Genomic DNA, 20,078 nt, shown 5'->3' with positions numbered 1-20,078 from the left:
TTTACTACAATCAAAATGAACAATTTATAAAAGAAATATTATACATTATACACATTTTGGTCAGACATTTTTTTTTCTTTTTTAAAGTGTACACCGAGGAAGCAATGACTGATTTTAAGTTGCCTGTCAAATTTACTATTGGACTTATTTTTCTTAAATAAGTGAGTGCAGTTTAATGATTAAAATAAAAAAAAAAATCCCAAACAGCAGCATCTAGAATTGTTAGTAGGTGATAAACTAGTGTTTTCCACTGGACATGCAGAGACACGGTACACATGGATTAATACAAAGGCACGTGGAGAGGTACGGAGGAGTAAATAGGGTATCCAAGAGGTGGATCTGCTGCCTGCACTGTTAAGTTGCGTAGTAGCACGGGGTGGGCTTGTATACTGTAGCGTTCTTCGTCATCATTGGTGGCATACAACAATTCCCAGGAGAGATTTGCCCACTGCCCTCGAACAGCTTCTGCATTCAGTTTTCCAATCTGTACAAGCTGCTCTTGTAAGGTGAGCACTCGGCCCGTGTATACGCCCTGCATGCACAAGAAATACAATTACTAACAGGTAGTAAAAAAGAACCGGATTTACATGAACTCGCAGAGTGGAGAATAAGAGATCAGTAATTGTGGGCTGGGTATGTGACCAGCCCGATAATAATAGGTACGAGGAAACGACACTCTAAAGGCTGGCGGCTATTACTACCTGGACGCTGATAGTGTATGTTCACATGAAGCACAAATATCTGCTTTTGCAAGTCTGTTCCATACAGCTGGTTTTTTTTAATTTTTAAATTTCTCCCACATGTATGCAGATTTGTACAAACCCAGTAAGATTTATTAAACAGTTGCCAAGATTTCTTCGACACTATGAAACTAAAAGGATGGGGCATGCTGAAATCCAACAGGCCTGATCTTTACCCAGACACCTATCTTCAGGAGACAGTTAGGACCCCCTATATACTCTCCACTATCAGCACAGTCTACTGAAATTGTCAGCTTTGGACTACATTTACTTAATATGTATGGCCTCCTTTAGTAGACAGATGTAGATGCAAGTGCAGATATAGATAGATAATTTTTTATCTGCCTTTGAAAAGGAACTCTAACTTTGAACAAGCAGGATGATCTGCCAGCGTCAGACCAAGAATAGCTGTTTAGACAATATATTTTTGTTAGATTTGAAAAAGAAAATTAAGGTTAGGGCTACACAGTGTCATGTGTAGCAATGTGACTGCATGTAAGGATTTCATAAGGTTGCGCTTTGTGACCTTCTGTGACTTCGTACAACAAATGTTTCCAAAAGTGTTGAATTTCCTGTTGCTGATCACAAGTGACTCGCCTGCCATAGACTTCAATTCAAGCCACACAGGATTTGACGCACTACTGCAAGTTGCGCAACTTGTCTGAAAATTGCAGTCGTGGGACACCTGTTGCTGCATAGCTCTAACAACTTGCAACTTTGTATGGGCAGACCCATGGAAGTTTAAGTCCGTCGGGGTGAGGCGAAATTTATAAAAAAAAAAAAGTTAATTCGGTAACCAGAACGGTACCTGAACTTGATCCCAAACCCCATTCAAATGAATGGAGTGCCCGAACAGTCGGCGGTGTCATCTGTGTGACAGTGCGAGAAACACCAGGTCTGATCGGTGGTAACCCTACTGACGTTACTGTTGGTCACAGCGCTGCGGTTCCTATGCTGTCACACAAAGGACAGCATGTGAGCCAGCAGCTGTGACCGGCAGTGAAAAGGTTACTGCCGGTCAAGTGGCAGCAGATTATTTAATCAGTGTACTCCTGGTCTCTCTGATAGCAAACAGAGCAGGAGAGCTGATGAGTGTATGCACCAGCCCACGCCTGTTCATAGTAAGAAATAGATCAGTAAGATATATAATTAGTGCAGTGTGTGTGTAGCTTACTGTAGATGTATTTAGCTAATAAAAGTAGAAAATGGTGTGCGGTCACCCTTATTTTTAATACCCAGCCAAGAGAAAGCAGACACCTGGGGGATGGTGATATTATTCTAGGGAGGGGACACTAAACATGTAGAGTCCCAGGCTATTAATATCAGCTCACAGCCAAATGCATAGCCTTTACTGGTTATTAAACAAGGGGCGACCCGCCCTTCCTCCCCAATAAAATGATGTGGGGGTCCCCTTATTTTTAATAACTAGCAAAGACTGCACAGACAGCTGCAGCTTGATCTTAATAGGCTGAGAAGGGGCCCTGGCTATTGGCCCCCTTCCAATCTAATAACATCAGCCTTCAGCCACCCCAGAAATGGAACATCCATTAGATGCACCAATTCTGGCCCTTAGCCATTGCTCTTCCCACTTGCCTTGGTGTGTTTGCAAGTGGGGTAATTGTTCTATGTTCGCTGCCATCAAGCCCAGGGATTAGTAATGCAGAGGAGTCTATAAAACACCTCATTATCACCTCCATAATGATGATGTCCTGCAATGAACACCAACCTTGCTACATCTGGTTACATTGCTGAGCGGTTACATGAGTAATTTGACTGCTCAGTACAGATGACCGAACATCGTCGGCGCCCTCCTTATTAGGCAAGCTATAGCGCTCATCGTAGAAGCAGCATCGCGAACCCGGATACCTGGAGCGCTCCTGATGATCAGCAGTTTGGTGCAGCAGCTGCATGTGTCACGGCTGTTTGACAGTCACAACACACAGGCTCTCCATGCATGTGTTGTGACTGTCACACAGCCACGACACATGCAGCTGCGGCGCCAAACAGCTGATCATCGGGAGCGCTCCAGGTATCCGGGTTCCTGATGCAGCTTCTTCCGTAAGCGCTATAGCTTGCCGAATAAGGAGGGACTCCCTCCGAGGGAGCTGACGATGTTTGCTAATCTCTACAAGCTCAGCCCAGTAGCCAGAAAGCACTGAGTTTAGCGTGGGAACGTGGACGCGTGTGACCGGCGGTAACCTTAATAATGTCATCGCAGCCACGTTCTCACACAAAGTTGTGTGTTGTGGCTCACAGGCTGAGCGGTCACATTACTCATGTCACCGCTCTGCAATGCAACCCAATATAGCAGAATTGGTATTTGTCGTGTGATACCATCCTTATGGATTAACGGCGGACAGATGAGGATTACTTTGATTTTTATATTAATAAATGGGAAACAAAGGAGATTTGTCGAGGAGTGTTTTGTTCAATTAAAGGATTTTTTTTCTGTCTTTATTCATTTTCACTATGAGGTTAGTAATGGGTGTCTGATAGACACCTCTCCATTTCTAACTCCTGGGCTTGATGTCACCTGACATTACAAAGCTGACATCAACTCCAAAATATTACCTTGCTTGCCAATGCACCAGACCAGGGCAACGTGCCAGAATTGGAGCATCTAATGGATGCACCTTTTCTTGGGAGGGCCAAATATCCATCGGCCTTCCAAGCCTGAGAATACCGGCCCTAGCGGTGTGCTTTAGCTTGGCTGGTTATCAAAATGGGTGGACTGCAAGTCATTTTTTAAATAATTAAAAAAACGGCGTTGGGGGCTTTTATTTTTTGATAACAAGCCAAGATAAAGCTGACAGCTGAAGGCTGCAGCGGTGGGATATACCTGCGCTTGTTATAAAAAAAATAAAGGGGCCCCCATGTCTATTACAATACTTCACATGGCTGTGATGAAGCCGGAAGTGCCCACACAGGAAAAGCTTGTTAGAATGCATTCCCTGGTAAAGATTCAGTCGACTTCTTCGTGGTTAGTGAAAACCAAAGGAGGGTGCTATGTCTTCCTGAAGAATATGGTCTGCTTGGAGAACACTGGCTCTATGTCCTTAACGTTAAGGGTTTTATTAACTGTTAAAATTAGACTATCTACCATATCCCATTGTGTTGAGCTCTGTTCGGAGTCCAGATCGAAATTTAACTTTGAACAGAAGTCTGACAACAGACTGGGTCCAGTCCCGTGTCTGTCTCCTACTGACACCAAGCTAATTATCTTGGTGTCAGGTGGTGGGTGTATATTGCTGAGGAGGAGCTAAATTTTTTTTGCCTAATGTCAGCCGTCCTAGTGGCAGCAGCATACACCTATGGTTACCTGTGCCCCCCAATGAAGCGGTAGAGAAATGCTAATGATAAAATACCTAGCAAACTAAAATTAAAATTGCTTTTGGGAAGTTCACTTGATATTTTTTACATTAATTGTGCAGTATGCTACATTAGTTTGTCTTTAAATGGGGGCCGGTCTGGGCAGTAGTAGTAGAGTCGATGTAGCTTGTCTGGATTTGCTGTCATATCAGGCATGGCTCCACTGTGTGAATCAAACCTTAGCAACAGATTAGAAAACTGCTGCCATAATAAATTATGCTTTACTATCTTATAGTAGTTACTTATTTTCTAAAAGTGTAGATCAGACACAGCAGTCCTGCCAGGATGATGTCCCCACTGCTTATCTGGTGTAATAAATGCGGCCAGCCTTGTAACAATCAAAATGTGGTTTGTATGTGGGTGAAAGTGCTATTGTGCAATATGGGTCTGACGCCAGGAACTCTGGGGCATCACAGACCATTTTAACTAGGCTTTAATGGGCATTGCCAAGCCTCTACACGTCATCGTTAGCACATCCGTGCAAGGTCAATAAAAGCTGCTTAAAGAGGACACCGAGTTCTAGCAGTTGTCAGGTGAAACAGTTTGATATTTGCTTATTTTTCTGTCCTTTACACGTTTATCCATTGGTAGATGATCCTATCTTTTATTTGTACAGGGGCCCGCTTTAAAATCCAAATCATGAACCGCTTCAAATAATTGTAGTTTTTTCTATACTTTTCTCTGAAACTTTGCGTAAAAAAATTGGTGACATTTCACTTCTTTCATTTGGATAACCGATTGGACAAAACAACAAAAAAAAAAAAGCATAAAAAACAGTCGGATCTGAAAACTGCACCAAAAAACAAATTAAGAATCTATTCCTATGTCTTTGTTCCACTTGTGGAGCCGCTGAGGTGTTCAATGCAAAGCAGCTTCAAGAAAACACTGACGGTCTTTTTCCCTGACGCTGCTTCGCTGGTCGACTTTTGTCAGTGTTTTTTTCCAGCGGTTCCGCAGGGGTCTTTTCTCTATGTTTTACACTATAGTGTCGAGACTAAGAATAAGCATGTTACTTCTTTTTAACCTCTTTAGTTTTTGAACCCTGACGTAGATAAAAGAAGCAACATAACATGGAACATGTGCACAGCAATGTTGCTCTTAAATATGCATTTCTTTCGATGCGGTGGATTCGCGACACTTTTTCAGGTGGAACCCACCTGAAAGACTATCATCTGCACATACCCTAATTGTTGCAGAGCATTTCCCTTGAAAACAGTGTCAGATACACAAAAGGAAAAAAAAAATTGTGAATGTGATCTTTTGATTTGGTTTTTGGTGTGTATTTCCTGCCAAAATCTACGTAAAGAAAAGAAAAAACCCTTTCAAATCCTCTTCTAACAAGCTTCCCATTCATTGCAATTGGGAAACATACCTATGGTTCACGTCACTGTTTTTATAATGCCACGTGTTTGCTGCGCATAACTCATGGCAAAATGTGCACTTTGTCATAAGTTTTTATCGTGGTTTCGGATTGTTTTTTGGTCTATATTTTTCCTGCCAAAATGGGCAAAACAAAAAAAAATATTGTTATACCCAATATTAAAAATGCATAACACAGAACCTGCTTTAAATACAGCGTAAAAAACTGCATGTTCTTACCGAACCATGAGTGGTTTTTGGGGGATCTGAGGTGGAGTTGTAATCATCATTGGGAATTACAACACTGCTTGGTATGCAGTGTTTTGCTAAAGTATTCACCCCTTTGGCATTTTTTTACTGTTTTGCTACCTCACAACCTGGAATTTCATTTGTTTATTTGAGAGTTTGCATCAGTTCATGTAAATTTAAGGATAGAGCAGGCACGTAGGATGCAGTAACGGAACGTAGTCAGGATAAGGGTTATCAGGGGATTTAATTCTACAGTGGATACTCCACGCAGGGAGAGGTAGAGGGAAAGTTCCTGAATACAAATTACTGCAACTTGGAACACGGTAGTAAAACAAGTAACAGACAATACGTTCAGAGGAAATAGACTTATCAATCCGACGCAGTCATCAGTGTATTCCCTGGGTGCAATCGGTGGCGCCAAGGCAATGGCGCTGTGGAAATTCGGCGTTGTCCTGGAGAGGATGGCATCTTGGGTCCTGCTGTGGGCGATGTTTCCTTGTGGTCCTGATGCCGGCTTTGGGTCCGGAAGGAGAAGGAATACACAAGGCAATGTCTCCGTCCTGCACGGCGGTTTCCCCTATGTGGGGTCTGTTTAGAAGCTTAACAGGATAAAGTTCACAATGGGTGGTACGACTCTCCGGTCTGCGTGGGCGCGAGGTTATGACCCATACACGGGCCCTTTGTCTCACTGTCAGTGATATCGGTACATGGCTCTGACGACAGTCTCCGTTTATCGCCCTCTGGCATTCAAGTCTTAGGCCTGCTCTCACGATACTCTGCGTTAAGAGCACCTACACTGACCTCTTGCGCACTGCACGTACCCGCCGTCACTGTCAGATTACTCGCACGCTGCAATTCCCTCAACTTAGCCACGCCCCCTTTTCTCAACTGCCGGGAACAGTCCAGGGCCTTAACCCCTTCCCGACATGTGACGGTATAGTACGTCACATGTCGGGACCCCCGCTTTGATGTGCGCTCCGGCGGTGAGCGCACATCAAAGTCGCGACATGTCAGCTGTTTTTTACAGCTGACATGTGCGCGCAATAGCGGCGGGTGAAATCGCGATCACCCGCCGCTATTAACTAGTTAAATGCCGCTGTCAAACGCAGACAGCGGCATTTAACTACCGCATCCGGCCGTGCGGCCGGATATGAGCGCATCGCCGACCCCTGTCACATGATCGGGGGTCGGCGATGCTCCTCCATTGTAACCATAGAGGTCCTTGAGACCTCTATGGTTACTGATTGCCGGTGGCTGTGAGCGCCCCCCTGTGGTCGGCGCTCACAGCACACCTGCATTTTAGCTACATAACAGCGATCTGATGATCGCTGTTATGTAGCAGAGCCGATCGGGCTGTGCCTGCTTCTAGCCTCCCATGGAGGCTATAGAAGCATGGCAAAAGTAAAAAAAAAAAGTTTTTAAAAATGTGAAAAAAATAAAAAAAACATAAAAGTTTAAATCACCCCCCTTTCGCCCCAATCAAAATAAATCAATAAAAAAAAAAAAAACCTACACATATTTGGTATCGCCGCGTTCAGAATCGCCCGATCTATCAATTAAAAAAAAGCATTAACCTGATCGCTAAATGGCGTAATGAGAAAAAAATTCGAAACGCCAGATTTACGTTTTTTTGGTCGCCACGACATTGCATTAAAATGCAATAACGGGCGATCAAAAGAACGTATCTACACCAAAATGCTATCATTAAAAACGCCAGCTCGGCACGCAAAAAATAAGCCCTCACCTGACCCCAGATCACGAAAAATGGAGACGCTACGAGTATCGGAAAATGGCGCAATTTTGTTTTGTTTTTTGCAAAGTTTGGAATTTTTTTTCACCACTTAGGTGAAAAATAACCTAGTCATGTTAGGTGTCTATGAACTCGTAGTGACCTGGAGAATCATAATGGCAGGTCAGTTTTAGCATTTAGTGAACCTAGCAAAATAGGCAAGCAAAAAACAAGTGTGGGATTGCACTTTTTTTGCAATTTCACTGCACTTGGAATTTTTTTCCCGTTTTCTAGTACACGACATGCTAAAACCAATGATGTCGTTCAAAAGTACAACTCGTCCCGCAAAAAATAAGCCCTCACATGGCCAAATTGACGGAAAAATAAAAAAGTTATGGCTCTGGGAAGGAGGGGAGCGAAAAACGAAAACGGAAAAACGGAAAAAGCTCCGGGGGTGAAGGGGTTAAGCTTTCACCCCTGCAACATAGGTGACAGCCCCAACGGTTCCGGACCCGTCACAGAGGAAGAACGCCTAGCTGGGTTCTTCTCCTTACATAAAGAAGCCTACAACTGTGAACATTTGGTTTTCTTTTTATTGTGAAGCAAACAGATAGGACAAAATTACTGAAAACTTCAGTGTGCATAACTATTTCCCCCCCGCCAAAAAAAAAAAAAAATAAATTAAGTACTTGTAGAGCCTCCTATTGTGGCAATTTCAGCTGCAAGTCACTTTGGATAAGTCTCTATGAGGTTTCCACATCTTGCCACAGGAGTTTTTGCCCATTCCTCAAGGCAAAACTGTTCCAGCTCCTGCAAGTTAGATGGTTTCCTCTGGTGAACAGCAATCTTCAAGTCTGACTACAGATTCTCAATTGGATTAAGGTCTGAGCTTTGACTAGGCCACTCCAAAACATTTACACGTTTCATAATCCACTCAAGTGTTGATTTAGCAGTATGCTTTGGGTCATTGTCCTGCTGGAAGATGAACCTCCGTCCCAGTCTCAAATCACTGATCGGCTAAAACAGGTGTTGCTCAAGAATATCCCTGTATTTTACACCATCCATCTTCCCCTCAACTTGGACTATTTTCCCTGTTGCCAAAAATGGTGTTCTGGGGGTGATGTGCGGTGTTGGTTTGAAACCAGACATAGTGTTTACCTTGGGGGTCAAAAAGTTAAATTTTGGTCTTATCTGAGCATTGCACCTTCCTCCATACATTTGGGGAGTCTCCCACGTCTTTTGGCAAACTCAAAACGAGCCTTACAATTTTTGTGTGTAAGTAAAGGCTTTTATTCTGGTCACTCTTGTATAAAAGGCCAACTCTATGGAGTGTACGGCTTACTGTGGTTGTATGGACAGATACTCCAGTCTCTGCTTTGGAACTCTACAGTTCCTTCAGGGTTACCTTTGGTCTTTGTGCTGCCTCCGTGATTAATGCCCTCCTTGCCCGGGCTGAGAGTTTTGGTGAGCGGCCCTCTCTTGGCAGGTTTGTTGTGGTACCATGTTCTTTCCATTTGATGGTGCTCTGGGGGATCATCAGAGATTGGGATATTATTATTATTTTTTTATTTTTTTTTAATAACCCAACCATGATTTCTACTTCTCAACAACTTTGTGCCTTACTTGTTTGGAGATCTCCTTTGTCTTCATGGTGTTTGGTTAGTGGTGCCTCTTGCTTAATGGTGTTGCTGCCTCTGTGGCCTTTCAGAAAAGGTAAAGTGTATATACTGACAGATACGCAACACTTAGGACGTTCACCTGTGGGCAATCACTAAGCATGTGACTTATGAAGATAATTGCTTGCACCAGAAATTTTCAGGGGCTTCATAGGAAAAGGGGTGAATACATATGTACATGACAATTTTTAGTTAATTGATCCATTAAATTTAATTTATGCCTGTATTTTTCTCAATTCATCTACTTAGACTATTTAGTGCTGATGCATCACACACAAACTGGATTACAAAAATATTTAAAACACAGGTTGTAATGTATAAAAATAAATAAGCCAAGGGGGTGAATACTTTTGTATGCCATGGCATGGCTAGGATACGTGACTAATGCCTATGCTGTAGTGTTGATCGAGCATTGAAATGCTCAAGTGCTTGAATTGAGCACATTGGACACTTGGATGTGCAGCGAACATAATGGAAGTGAATGGCATTTTTCCGGAGGATGGAAGTCTTTCTCTGCACCCGACTCATTTAATTCACTTATGGAGATTGGAGCACCATGCAATACTCTGCACCGCTCGCTAGTCGATTGAGCACCGAACAGTGCCCCTTATCACTTCTATCCTGTGTTAACCCTTCTACATAGCCATCAGCAGAATGAGCAACTCCTACCGAATAGTGATGAGCGCGTATACTCGTTACTCGAGATTTCCCGAGCATGCTTGGGTGTCGAGTAATTTTTAGTGCTCGGAGATTTAGTTTTCCTCACCGCAGCTGGATGATTTACAGCTATTAGCCAGCTTGATTACATGTGGGGATTCCCTAGCAACCAGGCAACCCCCACATGTACTTATGCTGGCTAACAGCTGTTAATCATTCAGCTGCGGTGCTGAAAACTAAATCTCCGAGCACTTACAAATACTCTGAGGACACCCGTGCATGCTCGGGAAATCGAGTACCGAGTATACTCGCTCATCACTACTACCGAACCCACCTGTTCCATACCAATGCGCACTCGCCAGAGGGTGCAAGTGCTCGCAGTGGGAGGAGGGGAACAAACTGATGGCAGATGCCTTTTGCAGCAGCTACAGGTGATCGGACTTCTACAGGGAGGGGGTGGAAGTGTCACGACACCCCTATACACATTAGATGAACTTCATATGACCTAATGTGTATGGGCAACTTACAACCTTGCATATCTTACCATGTTTGGATCATGACCCAAGGAGAAAAGATATGGTTTTTCTTGCAGAACTGCCTGCTGCCACTCAGAGTCTGACACCAGACCAATGTACCAATCGTTATCATACTCTTCCAGATAATTGAGCAGTTCTTTGAAATCTTCAACAGGTCCCAGACTTGCTTTATCAACCATGAGCTTGAAAGTATACCTACAAGATAAAAGTCAAAGACTGGGCAAAGGTGACAGATTATGAGCACGTGCAGTCATAAGGAATAGAAAGCTGCACACCAGCTCCATTAAATCTTCTATAAAATAACGATAACAGCAATGTCTTGCACGCCCCCTGCCGCTTTCCATGACAGCGCTTCAGTGGTACTCGCTGGTTGTAGTGCACCGCTGGTAAACAGACTGGCAGCAGTATGATTATTAGTAAGTTAGCCTAGAAGAGGAGCGACATAGCTCCCAAACCGCAGGCAGCACGAATTAGTGCTTGGATGCATGATTGCAGCGCCGGTGTTTCAGAGAAGATATAGTTAGAAATTCTGGAGAGGGGGTAGGTTCTGGACACCATAGCCAGGGAGGAGACTAGACCATCGTCCCCGGCCGGCGTTTCTTAGCACTGCTACAGGTGACTGACAGGTTTCTAGCTATAAGAGACACCAGCAGACTAGTCTTATCTCTCGTTCCCCCAACCCAGATAATCTAACTGTATAATTTTTTTTTTTAATGTCGGAGCCATACTTAGAAAAAAATATACCTGTTTGCAATCTTGCAGCCAGGATCCGATTCATGCGACACTTGGAATGGGAAGCCTGGGTCAAGTGATAGGTTCCCTTAAAAAAAAAAAATAATAATAATACCGAAATGCTAGATGGAAAGGGAACAAAGTGAGCCTGGAGAGCGGAGTTTATTTTACAACCACAATGTCCTTCGATAATTCTCCAGCCACTACACATGTAAGGAGTGGTGCTGTTCCATCATACACTGAGATTCCGGCTGCAGCAGCACCATGTATCAACTGAGCAATAGGGGGGCTGAATGTCGGACCCCCATTGATCTTATATTAATGACCTATCCTAAGTGCAGGTCATAAATAGCTTGGTCCCAATGAATGAAAATGATGTCCCTGTGAAATCAGAAAAAAAGGTCTACTTCTACCAAGCGGTGCAAAATCTACTGTGTAGCATCCATGAAAGTTGATACATTTGGCGCAGCTTGTGATGACCTGGTTTGCCCATAAAACTTTGGGATGGCCATGAATTTTAGTACAAGCACCATATAAATGGCATCTTCCATGCATTCCTTACCTAAATGCCTTAAGTGCAAGTTGAAACAGTTCTGGATTTCCAGTCAACCAGTCTAATGAAACAGACCAGGGTATACCACCTAAATACGCCCTGAACAGCCAGGCAGAACTGGGGGAAGAGTTTTCCATCCCGAAGAAAGCGAAATAAATAGAAGTCAGTCCTTTAATATATTGATCTCTAAGTGATCGGTCTCTTATTCCTTCTTCCAGTAAAACGGAAGGCTTTCCACTAATGTGGTGGAAATGTAACTGAGTCAAAATGAATTCATACCAGTCTGCTGGGAACATCTGCTTCATCTCGGCTATTTTTAATCCAGTAAAGGAACCTAAAATCCAGTCCTGAGGTAAGGTGAGAAACTTTGAGTAAGAGGAATTAAATTCCACCATTCTGAAATGTTCAACGCAAGTTGCATTTCCTTTGTCAGTGGCGGGAAAACCAAAGCCCACCACTGAGTAAAGTTTATCCACTGCTACATCTTGCTCTACGTAGGAGTTGACCTGTATGGTTTGCACACTGCCAGGGATGGAGAACCCATCAGCAGACGTGGTCACGCTTGGTTTGACTCCAGTTTTCTTTGGATGTGGAAGTATTTCAAATATGTCATCGTCTGACCACTCCTCAGCGATATCCTCGTTGTAGCTTTCCACGTCCTTCGATGATTCGTTATATTCTGCAGGACGGACGTCCATAGATCCTTGCCGTTTTTCAGACTGAGCTGTCACATCAGTCTCCTTTTGTTCCTCTTCATCATTTTCCTGCGCTCGGGACTTTTTGTAGCAGGTGTGTAGAAGCACCCAGAGAAGCACTTTAATGAAATCCTCTTTGAATTGTTTCAAGTTCTCGTGCGAGTCGATTATACCGGACAGGACGTTCCTAGCGTCAGAATATACTCGGACTGGAACGACAGTGCACGGGGTTAAGACGTTCCCGAAATGGTTATTCAGCGCCAGTCTACCAGAATTTTCTGCTTGTTCAAATGCCATTTCAAATACTTCATCTACTCTCCGGGCTTCCGCTGTATGACAGGAGGTCTCCTGCAGCTCCAGTCCCTATGGCAGAAAAAAGGAATCTAAATGTTAATTATTGCTAGAAATTAGAGGAGTTTTTAGAAAAATTATGCCTGCACCAAGGATATGTCCGCCCCTGTCACAGCTAATATCAGATGCAATATCACAGGTAGTTTGGGAACCAAGGCTCTCAAAATTCTCTGTGTTTCTCCTGTCCTGGCGGACTCAAGCCACCGACTGAATGGCCGTGACATGATACTGCATTTCCTCAGTGTTTGCGAAAATAATTTCTTTTAGGTCTTTTTGCCCAAGCTTGGTTACCACACCTCCTGACATTGGAGTTTTCTCAATCTCAGACATTAAAATCATAAATATAGGAATTACCTAATTATCACCTCTGGTACCCGCATCCATCTTGTCTTGACGCCAGGATAAGAGGTGGATGCACCTGCACTTCCCTCTCATAAGATTTCTGTGGTGAGGTCCCGAAAATGACTTAGTGCATGCACGGTCATCTCTCCATCTCCAGAGGTGCTAGAGGAGGCCCAGTTTTCCATATAGATGCAGGTCCCACATGTGAGACATTTATGGCTTATCTTATGTAGCAGCAGCACTCACACCTGTAAATTGGCAAACTGCAAATTGCTGCTTGTTGTATTCTTCATTCATTCATTCATTCATTCATTCATTCATTCATTCATTCAGGGACCTAGTGCCAAAAACCAATATCACACATAGGTTGGCTAATAGAAATCTACAGATGTTTCTTAAGATGTGGATGTCGACTGGGTGCAAATTTAATTAGTTCAAGACATTAAATCAAACTTGGTGGCAGCAACGTAACGCAGATGGAGCTTCATTCTGTAAATAAGACTGATGCTTTTTGGACTGAAATGAATTATTGCACAACAGAGAATTTCTGCTTACAATACTAATCACAGTCACATGCTAATCTTGGCTCGTTCCGAGTGTCCCCGAGAGCCCTCTTAGAGGGGTGGGGGCTTTTAGCCCTCTGAAACATTAAAGTATATAGACATCTTTGGGGATTTTTTTAATTTTTTATTTTAAGAGTGTCACCAGGTCAAAATTGGGCAGTTTTTCTTTTACTTTCATTCCTGCTGCTTTCCTGAAATTTTTTTATTTGTTAAATCTGCAGTATTGTTCCATGGGGCTTTTCTATTTAGTGCTAATTTTTATTGCATGTACAAGGGGGGCGTGACTGGCTACTCTGGGGGGCGTGGCTCGCTGGGTACCCTGGGGGGCGTGGTTTTGGACTTTGCATTATTACTCTGTGATAACCGACCCCTTGTGAAGACCCTAAAAATTAGTGGCAAATAAAAAATGACCAAAGCTCTGGAATCATATAGCGAATTTAAACTTTTTTTTTTTTTTTTTTTTTAAATGTAAACGAGCAGTGTGAATAAAATAATAGCGAACACTAATCAATTTTTTGCCTGGCCACAGGCCCTGTTTAAATGCAGGTATTTTTGCCTTAAAAAAAACAAAAAAAAAAACCTTGTTTCACAAATGCTTTAAAATATTTTGAACCGCTTGGCTTCAATAGCTTCTCTGTTTCACCATTAACAATAATGCACTTGTTCTGACTACAGGGCCTATTAGGCTATGTGCCCATGTTGCAGAAATGCTGCGGAAATGTCCACAGCATTTCCACAACCCCGTGCTGCGGGTAAACCGCATGCGGAATTCACATGCGTTTTCCCGCAAAACACAATCGTTTTTAGCTTGCAGAATGCTTGTATTTTCCAAGCGATTTGAAGCATCACTTGGAAAACTGACTGACAGGTTGGTCACACTTGTCAAGCATAGTGCTTGACAAGTGCGACCAACTCTACTATTGATGCTGCCTATACAGCATCAATAGTAAAAGATAGAATGCAAAAAAAACACACACATATTATATATATATATGTGTGTGTGTGTGTGTGTGTGTGTGTGTGTGTGTGTGTGTGTGTGTGTGTGTGTGTGTGTGTGTGTGTATGTATGTATGTATGTATGTATGTATGTATATATATATATATATATATATATATATATATATATATATATATATATATATATATATATATATATATATATATATATATATATATATACACCCTAAGAATCTGCAAAAACCCTAGTCCATGCCCTCATCATCTCTCGCCTTGACTACTGCAACCTCCTGCTCTGTGGCTTCCCCTCTAACACTCTCGCACCCCTCCAATCTATTCTAAACTCTGCTGCCCGACTAATCCACCTGTCCCCTTGCTATTCCCCGGCCTCTCCCCTCTGTCGATCCCTTCACTGGCTCCCCATTGCCGAGAGACTCCACTACAAAACCCTAACCATGACGTACAAAGCCATCCACAACCTGTCTCCTCCATACATCTGTGACCTCATCTCCCGGTACTTACCTACACGCAACCTCCGATCCTCACAAGATCTCCTTCTCTACTCCCCTCTTATCTCCTCTTCCCACAATCGTATACAAGATTTCTCTCACGTATCACCCCTACTCTGGAACCCTCTACCACAACACATCAGACTCTCGCCTACCATCGAAACCTTCAAAAAGAGCCTAAAGACCCACCTCTTCCGACAAGCCTCCAACCTGCAGTAACCACCGATCAACCAAACCGCTGCATGACCAGCTCTATCCTCACCTACTGTATTCTCACCCATCCCTTGTAGATTGTGAGCCTTTGCGGGCAGGATCCTCTCTCCTCCTGTACCAGTTATGACTTGTATTGTTTAAGATTATTGTGCGATTCCGCAGCCATAGGATTGCATTGAAACGCTCACTTTACACATGTGGCTATGCCCACCATGCGTAAAGTGAGCGCTTCATGTGCGGATGGTACCCAGGATCAGGAGGAGAGGACACTCTCCTTCAGGCCCTGGGTATAATGTTCATGTAAAAAAAAAAAAGAATTAAAATAAAAAATATGGATATGGCCCCCGGAGTCCTCCCGCCTCTCAGCGGTGCACGCGGCAGCTTCCGTTCCCAGGGATGCTTTGCGCAAAGACCTTTGTGACGTCACGGTCGCATGACCGCGACGTCATCCCAGGTGCTTTGCGCAATGCATCCCTGGAAACGGAAGCTGCCGCGTGCACCGCTGAGAGGCGGGAGGACTCCGGGGGCCATATCCATATTTTTTATTTTAATTCTTTTTTTTTTTTACATGAACATTATACCCAGGGCCTGAAGGAGAGTGTCCTCTCCTCCTGATCCTGGGTACCATCCGCACATGAAGCGCTCACTTTACGCATGGTGGGCATAGCCACATGCGTAAAGTGAGCGTTTCAATGCAATCCTATGGCTGCGGAATCGCCGCGATTCAATCCCATAGGATTGCATGGGAATGGGATTTTAAGCGTTTTTTAAGAGTTTCCGCTGTGGCAAAAAAACGCAGAAGAAACGCATAAAAAACGCAATGTGGGCACACAGCTTAACACTTATCTCTCCTCTCCTGGACAACTTGCCAGCAGATTTACAACCTTATAGATTGTAAGATTGCGAGCAGGGCCTTCACTCCTGTAACTGGTGAACTGTGTGTTACTTTGTTTATTGTCTGTACGTGTCCCTGCTTAATTGTAAAGTTCTGCAGAATATGTTGGCATTATATAAAATTATTACATTAGGTATCTAAAATGGGATATATTGCAGACAAAAAAAGGAATCAGATGATCTAGTTGGTCCGATAGATAGGTGGCTGCAAAGGTGAGACTAATACCTAACAGACATTTAACGTATATCATATCCTATGCAATTCCACTTTCAAGGGCAACAGACCCTATAAACACATGTAAGAAATCACCTTTATGTTAACGCAGCAATAACTGTAGCCCCTTTCAAGTATCAGCAGCCATATTAGTCGGTCCTGAAAACGGCAAAGGAAATGTGATCCTGGATTAACAAGACCTGAAATAAAAATAAGTGTTATTTGCTAACCTATAACAAAGTCTCGGTATAATATATAAAGCTCTACACCTTACTACTCTAAACTTTCCAATTCAACATTTCTATCGATTTCAAGACTTAAATTCCCCATGCCTGGACCATCACTATATAGGCTTGGGGAGGTCCTGTATATTCTTGTGAAGACCATCAGTTGGAGTAGGGAGACTATTAGGTCAGGAAATGCTCACTGGAAAAAGTATGCAAATTAGTTCTCCGTCAGGAGGCGGAAAGCTGGCTCTCTAGCCTCACCTACTGTAGGTAGCCACAGTGCTGGATCCTTTATGAGCCTTGCAACATGGCATTTAGCTAAACCAAAGTCTTCTCCAAAGGACACCTATCTGCAGACAGCTGTTTTGGGGCTCTTACCCCTCATGAGTGCAGGGTAGGATAATACTTTGCTGGGTGAGAAGCCTTTCATGGAGGTCCATGTAGGAGAGACTGTTTCTCCCTGCTGATGATCGAAAAGCATACGTGCATGATTCTGCCTATTGATCGTAGAACAGGACACGTGCACAATACCACCTGCCGATTGTAGAACAGGACACGTGCACGATACCTGCCAATCAAAGAACAGGACATGTGCACGATACCATCTGCCGATCGTAAAACAAGACACGTGCACGATACCATCTGCCGATTGTAGAACAGGACACGTGCACGATACCATCTGCCGATCGTAGAACAGGACACGTGCACGATACCATCTACCAATAGTAGAAAAGGACACGTGCATACCATCTACCAATCGTAGAACAGGACATGTGCACAGTACCACCTAGCGATCGTAGAAAAGGACACGTGCACAATACCTGCCGATTGTAGAACAGGACACGTGCACGATACCTGCCGATCGTAGAACAAAAAACATGCACGATACCGGTCGATCGTTGCACAAAACACTAGCACGATACCTGCTGAACGTAGAACAGGACACATGCACAATAGCAGGCGATCATGCATGCGTTCTGTTAGGTATCCGCTGATACACTATTTCAGGAACTTTGTATAGTCCTGAAAACATTGCATTTCATAGCTGCACCAAAACTTCATAGACACTGGGGAAGATACTCTCCAATGTGCTGGTACACTAAGAAGGTAACAACCCTCATAAAAACAAAGCTATTTTCCACTACATATTGTGTAGAAGAAAATCTGGTTTCGGCTACAAGCATTACACCGTCCACCTTCGTTTGCTCCCATGTATGTACGTTTTGTGTGACAAGAGCGCTGTGTGTAATACTATCCGGCAGGCTGCCATTCCTCGCATTGAGAACATGACTGGAAATATGAGAGTAGTGTTTCTGTCGAATTGTCATATTTCCCTCATGTGCTGTGGCAACACACCATGGAAACGTCAGTAAACCATTAAAAAAAACAAAAGGAGTGTAAAAGATGTATTCTTTCATCAAACACCAGGGTGTAGGCCAGACACCATTTTTAATTTTGCAACTATAGCTTCAAACACAAACTATTTAAAACAAGTTTGACATATAATGACACGTCTGCGAGTCATCCTCGCCTGCCAAGTTGTTAAAACGTTAATTCAGACACCTATTAGCCTAGCCCTTGTCTATCGACTGCCATCATAGTTCCCACAAAGGTTTTTGCCTGCCCACTTTGCTACTGTATTAGGCAGATTTGCTATGGGGGAGTCTGGGAAAACAGACTAACAATCCCTAAACGACGGGATTATCATCTCCTATTGGGCATAAGAAAAAATAAATTGGAATCACAACCTCTTATCCAAAGCAGAAAGTTGCTGCATAAAAATGTCTGGAGGACCTGCGGCATCTCAGCATTACACGGATGTGCAATTGGTGTCAATAAAAGACAAACGATGCTTCAGAGGAAGTGAACACTTCCCGTAATAGAAAAGGCAACCGGAACTATACTGGCATAATAAAAAGGAACGCACTGGAATGGTCAAGGCCTTTAACATTGTCAGTTTTGGAAACCGAAGAAGAAATAGAAGAAAATATAAAATAACTTAATTTTTGTTCATTGAGGTTGAAATATCTTTTAATACTCCACAATGACAAGTATACCGACCCTGTAGTACAATGTATTTTGTATCTGTTACACAGGTTAGAAAAAAGCAATATCAGTTCATCCTTGGTGGAAACTCCCTGTAAGTTTCAGTGTTGGAAGCACAGGATCACATCTCTGCCAGACGTTCATTATACTAGCTTCAGTCCATAAAATCCATAAAGTTTTATCGTTTCTTTTAAAACATGGAAATCACTACTGCATATACCTTAGCATAGGTGTGAGTTTTGAGTTTTTTGCAAGTATTTTGTAACTGTGCAAAATTTGTATCAATATACAAAATATTTTTTTTTTTCATTGCATGTGTGCAAAATATATATATTCACACACCGGTATATTGGAAATTAGAATTTAAAGCCCTTTTACATAAGCAGATTTCTGCATGTAAAACTGGTCAGTGCTCATTTATGGCTCCATTCACACAAGCCAACTATATTTGAACCAAAAACAGACCATAATATAATCCAAAATATTCAATTTTATTAGCAACAATCACTTAGAAATATAAATAGTGCAATCCAGAGGCTACAAGCTACATTATAAGGAATACAATGGCTATGTATTAGAATATATGTAAAGTGCATAGTGCAAATACATGTAAACAATCATTGTGCAAAGAAAGCAAATTGCTGTAGAATCCTTCAAAAATCACCAATAAAATGAATAAAAGAAAATAAAATTTTCAAATTCCCTCAGTGGGGTGTCATATATTAAGTGTTACCTGCCTTGAAATTATTAGGTCAGAAAACAATTGCTAATGGTGCCCCTTATGATGAAGTAACCACGAAACGTGCGTTGGGGTGACTGGATCCCACTGGCTTCTTAGTAAGTTTCCTTCATTATCCATTATAATGGCTTTAATGTAGATGTGATTGCATAGCCCTGCTGCCTGCTGACTACACTTAATTCACTTGTTATTTACACAGAAAGTGTTAGTGATAAAGCCATGAATAAGGGGGCACCATTAGGCTACTTTCACACATCAGTTTTTTGCAGTCAGTGACAATGCGGCGAATTCTGAAAAAAGCGGATCTCGAAAAAGTTGCCGCCGGATCCTTTTTTTTTCTTTCTTATAGACTTGTATTAGCGACAGATTGTTTCACGTTTCATCCGTTTTTTGCCAGATTCATTGAAAATTGGATTTCCGGTGGCCAGAAAAAACGGACATAGCAAAGTTTTTTGTGTCTGTCAAAAAAATGGACAGTGACGTTCGTCGTTTGCTACAGTGGAACCCTATGGCTCCGGATCTGTCAAATGACAGAATCCGGCGATGGACTTTGTTTTTTTTTTAACTGAGCATGCTCCAATTTTTTGGATCCAATTAGCTGGATCAGCTAGTCGGATCAGTCAAAAAAATGGATCCGTTGCATAAGTTTTTCACAATCTGCGACAGATCCATTTTTTTCAACATTTGACGGATTGTGCCTGACGGCAAAAAACTGATGTGTGAAAGCT

General features: G+C 42.7%; 1 protein-coding gene across 6 annotated transcripts in view; it reads right to left on the bottom strand.

Annotated features, from left to right (window-relative positions):
• PCNX4 (pecanex 4) overlaps nucleotides 1–20,078 on the bottom strand; it is a 96,569-nt gene continuing 76,491 nt past the window's right edge. For 4 of the 6 annotated variants that reach the window (XM_077265370.1, XM_077265349.1, XM_077265379.1 and 1 more), the window contains 4 exons: nucleotides 16,435–16,538; nucleotides 11,610–12,658; nucleotides 10,324–10,510; nucleotides 1–532 (listed from right to left, as the gene is read on the bottom strand). In XM_077265370.1, the coding sequence (XP_077121485.1) occupies nucleotides 281–532; nucleotides 10,324–10,510; nucleotides 11,610–12,658; nucleotides 16,435–16,538 (1,592 nt within the window). In that variant the 3' untranslated portion in view covers nucleotides 1–280. Of the gene's footprint in view, nucleotides 533–10,323; nucleotides 10,511–11,059; nucleotides 11,136–11,609; nucleotides 12,659–16,434; nucleotides 16,539–20,078 lie in introns of all 6 variants that reach the window. The other 2 variants (XR_013215790.1, XR_013215789.1) reach the window with 1 other exon arrangement.

This window comes from Ranitomeya variabilis, chromosome 1 (assembly GCF_051348905.1).
Source record: "Ranitomeya variabilis isolate aRanVar5 chromosome 1, aRanVar5.hap1, whole genome shotgun sequence".
NCBI classification, from domain to species: Eukaryota; Metazoa; Chordata; class Amphibia; order Anura; family Dendrobatidae; genus Ranitomeya; species Ranitomeya variabilis.
This window is presented reverse-complemented; position numbering and strand designations above follow the sequence as displayed.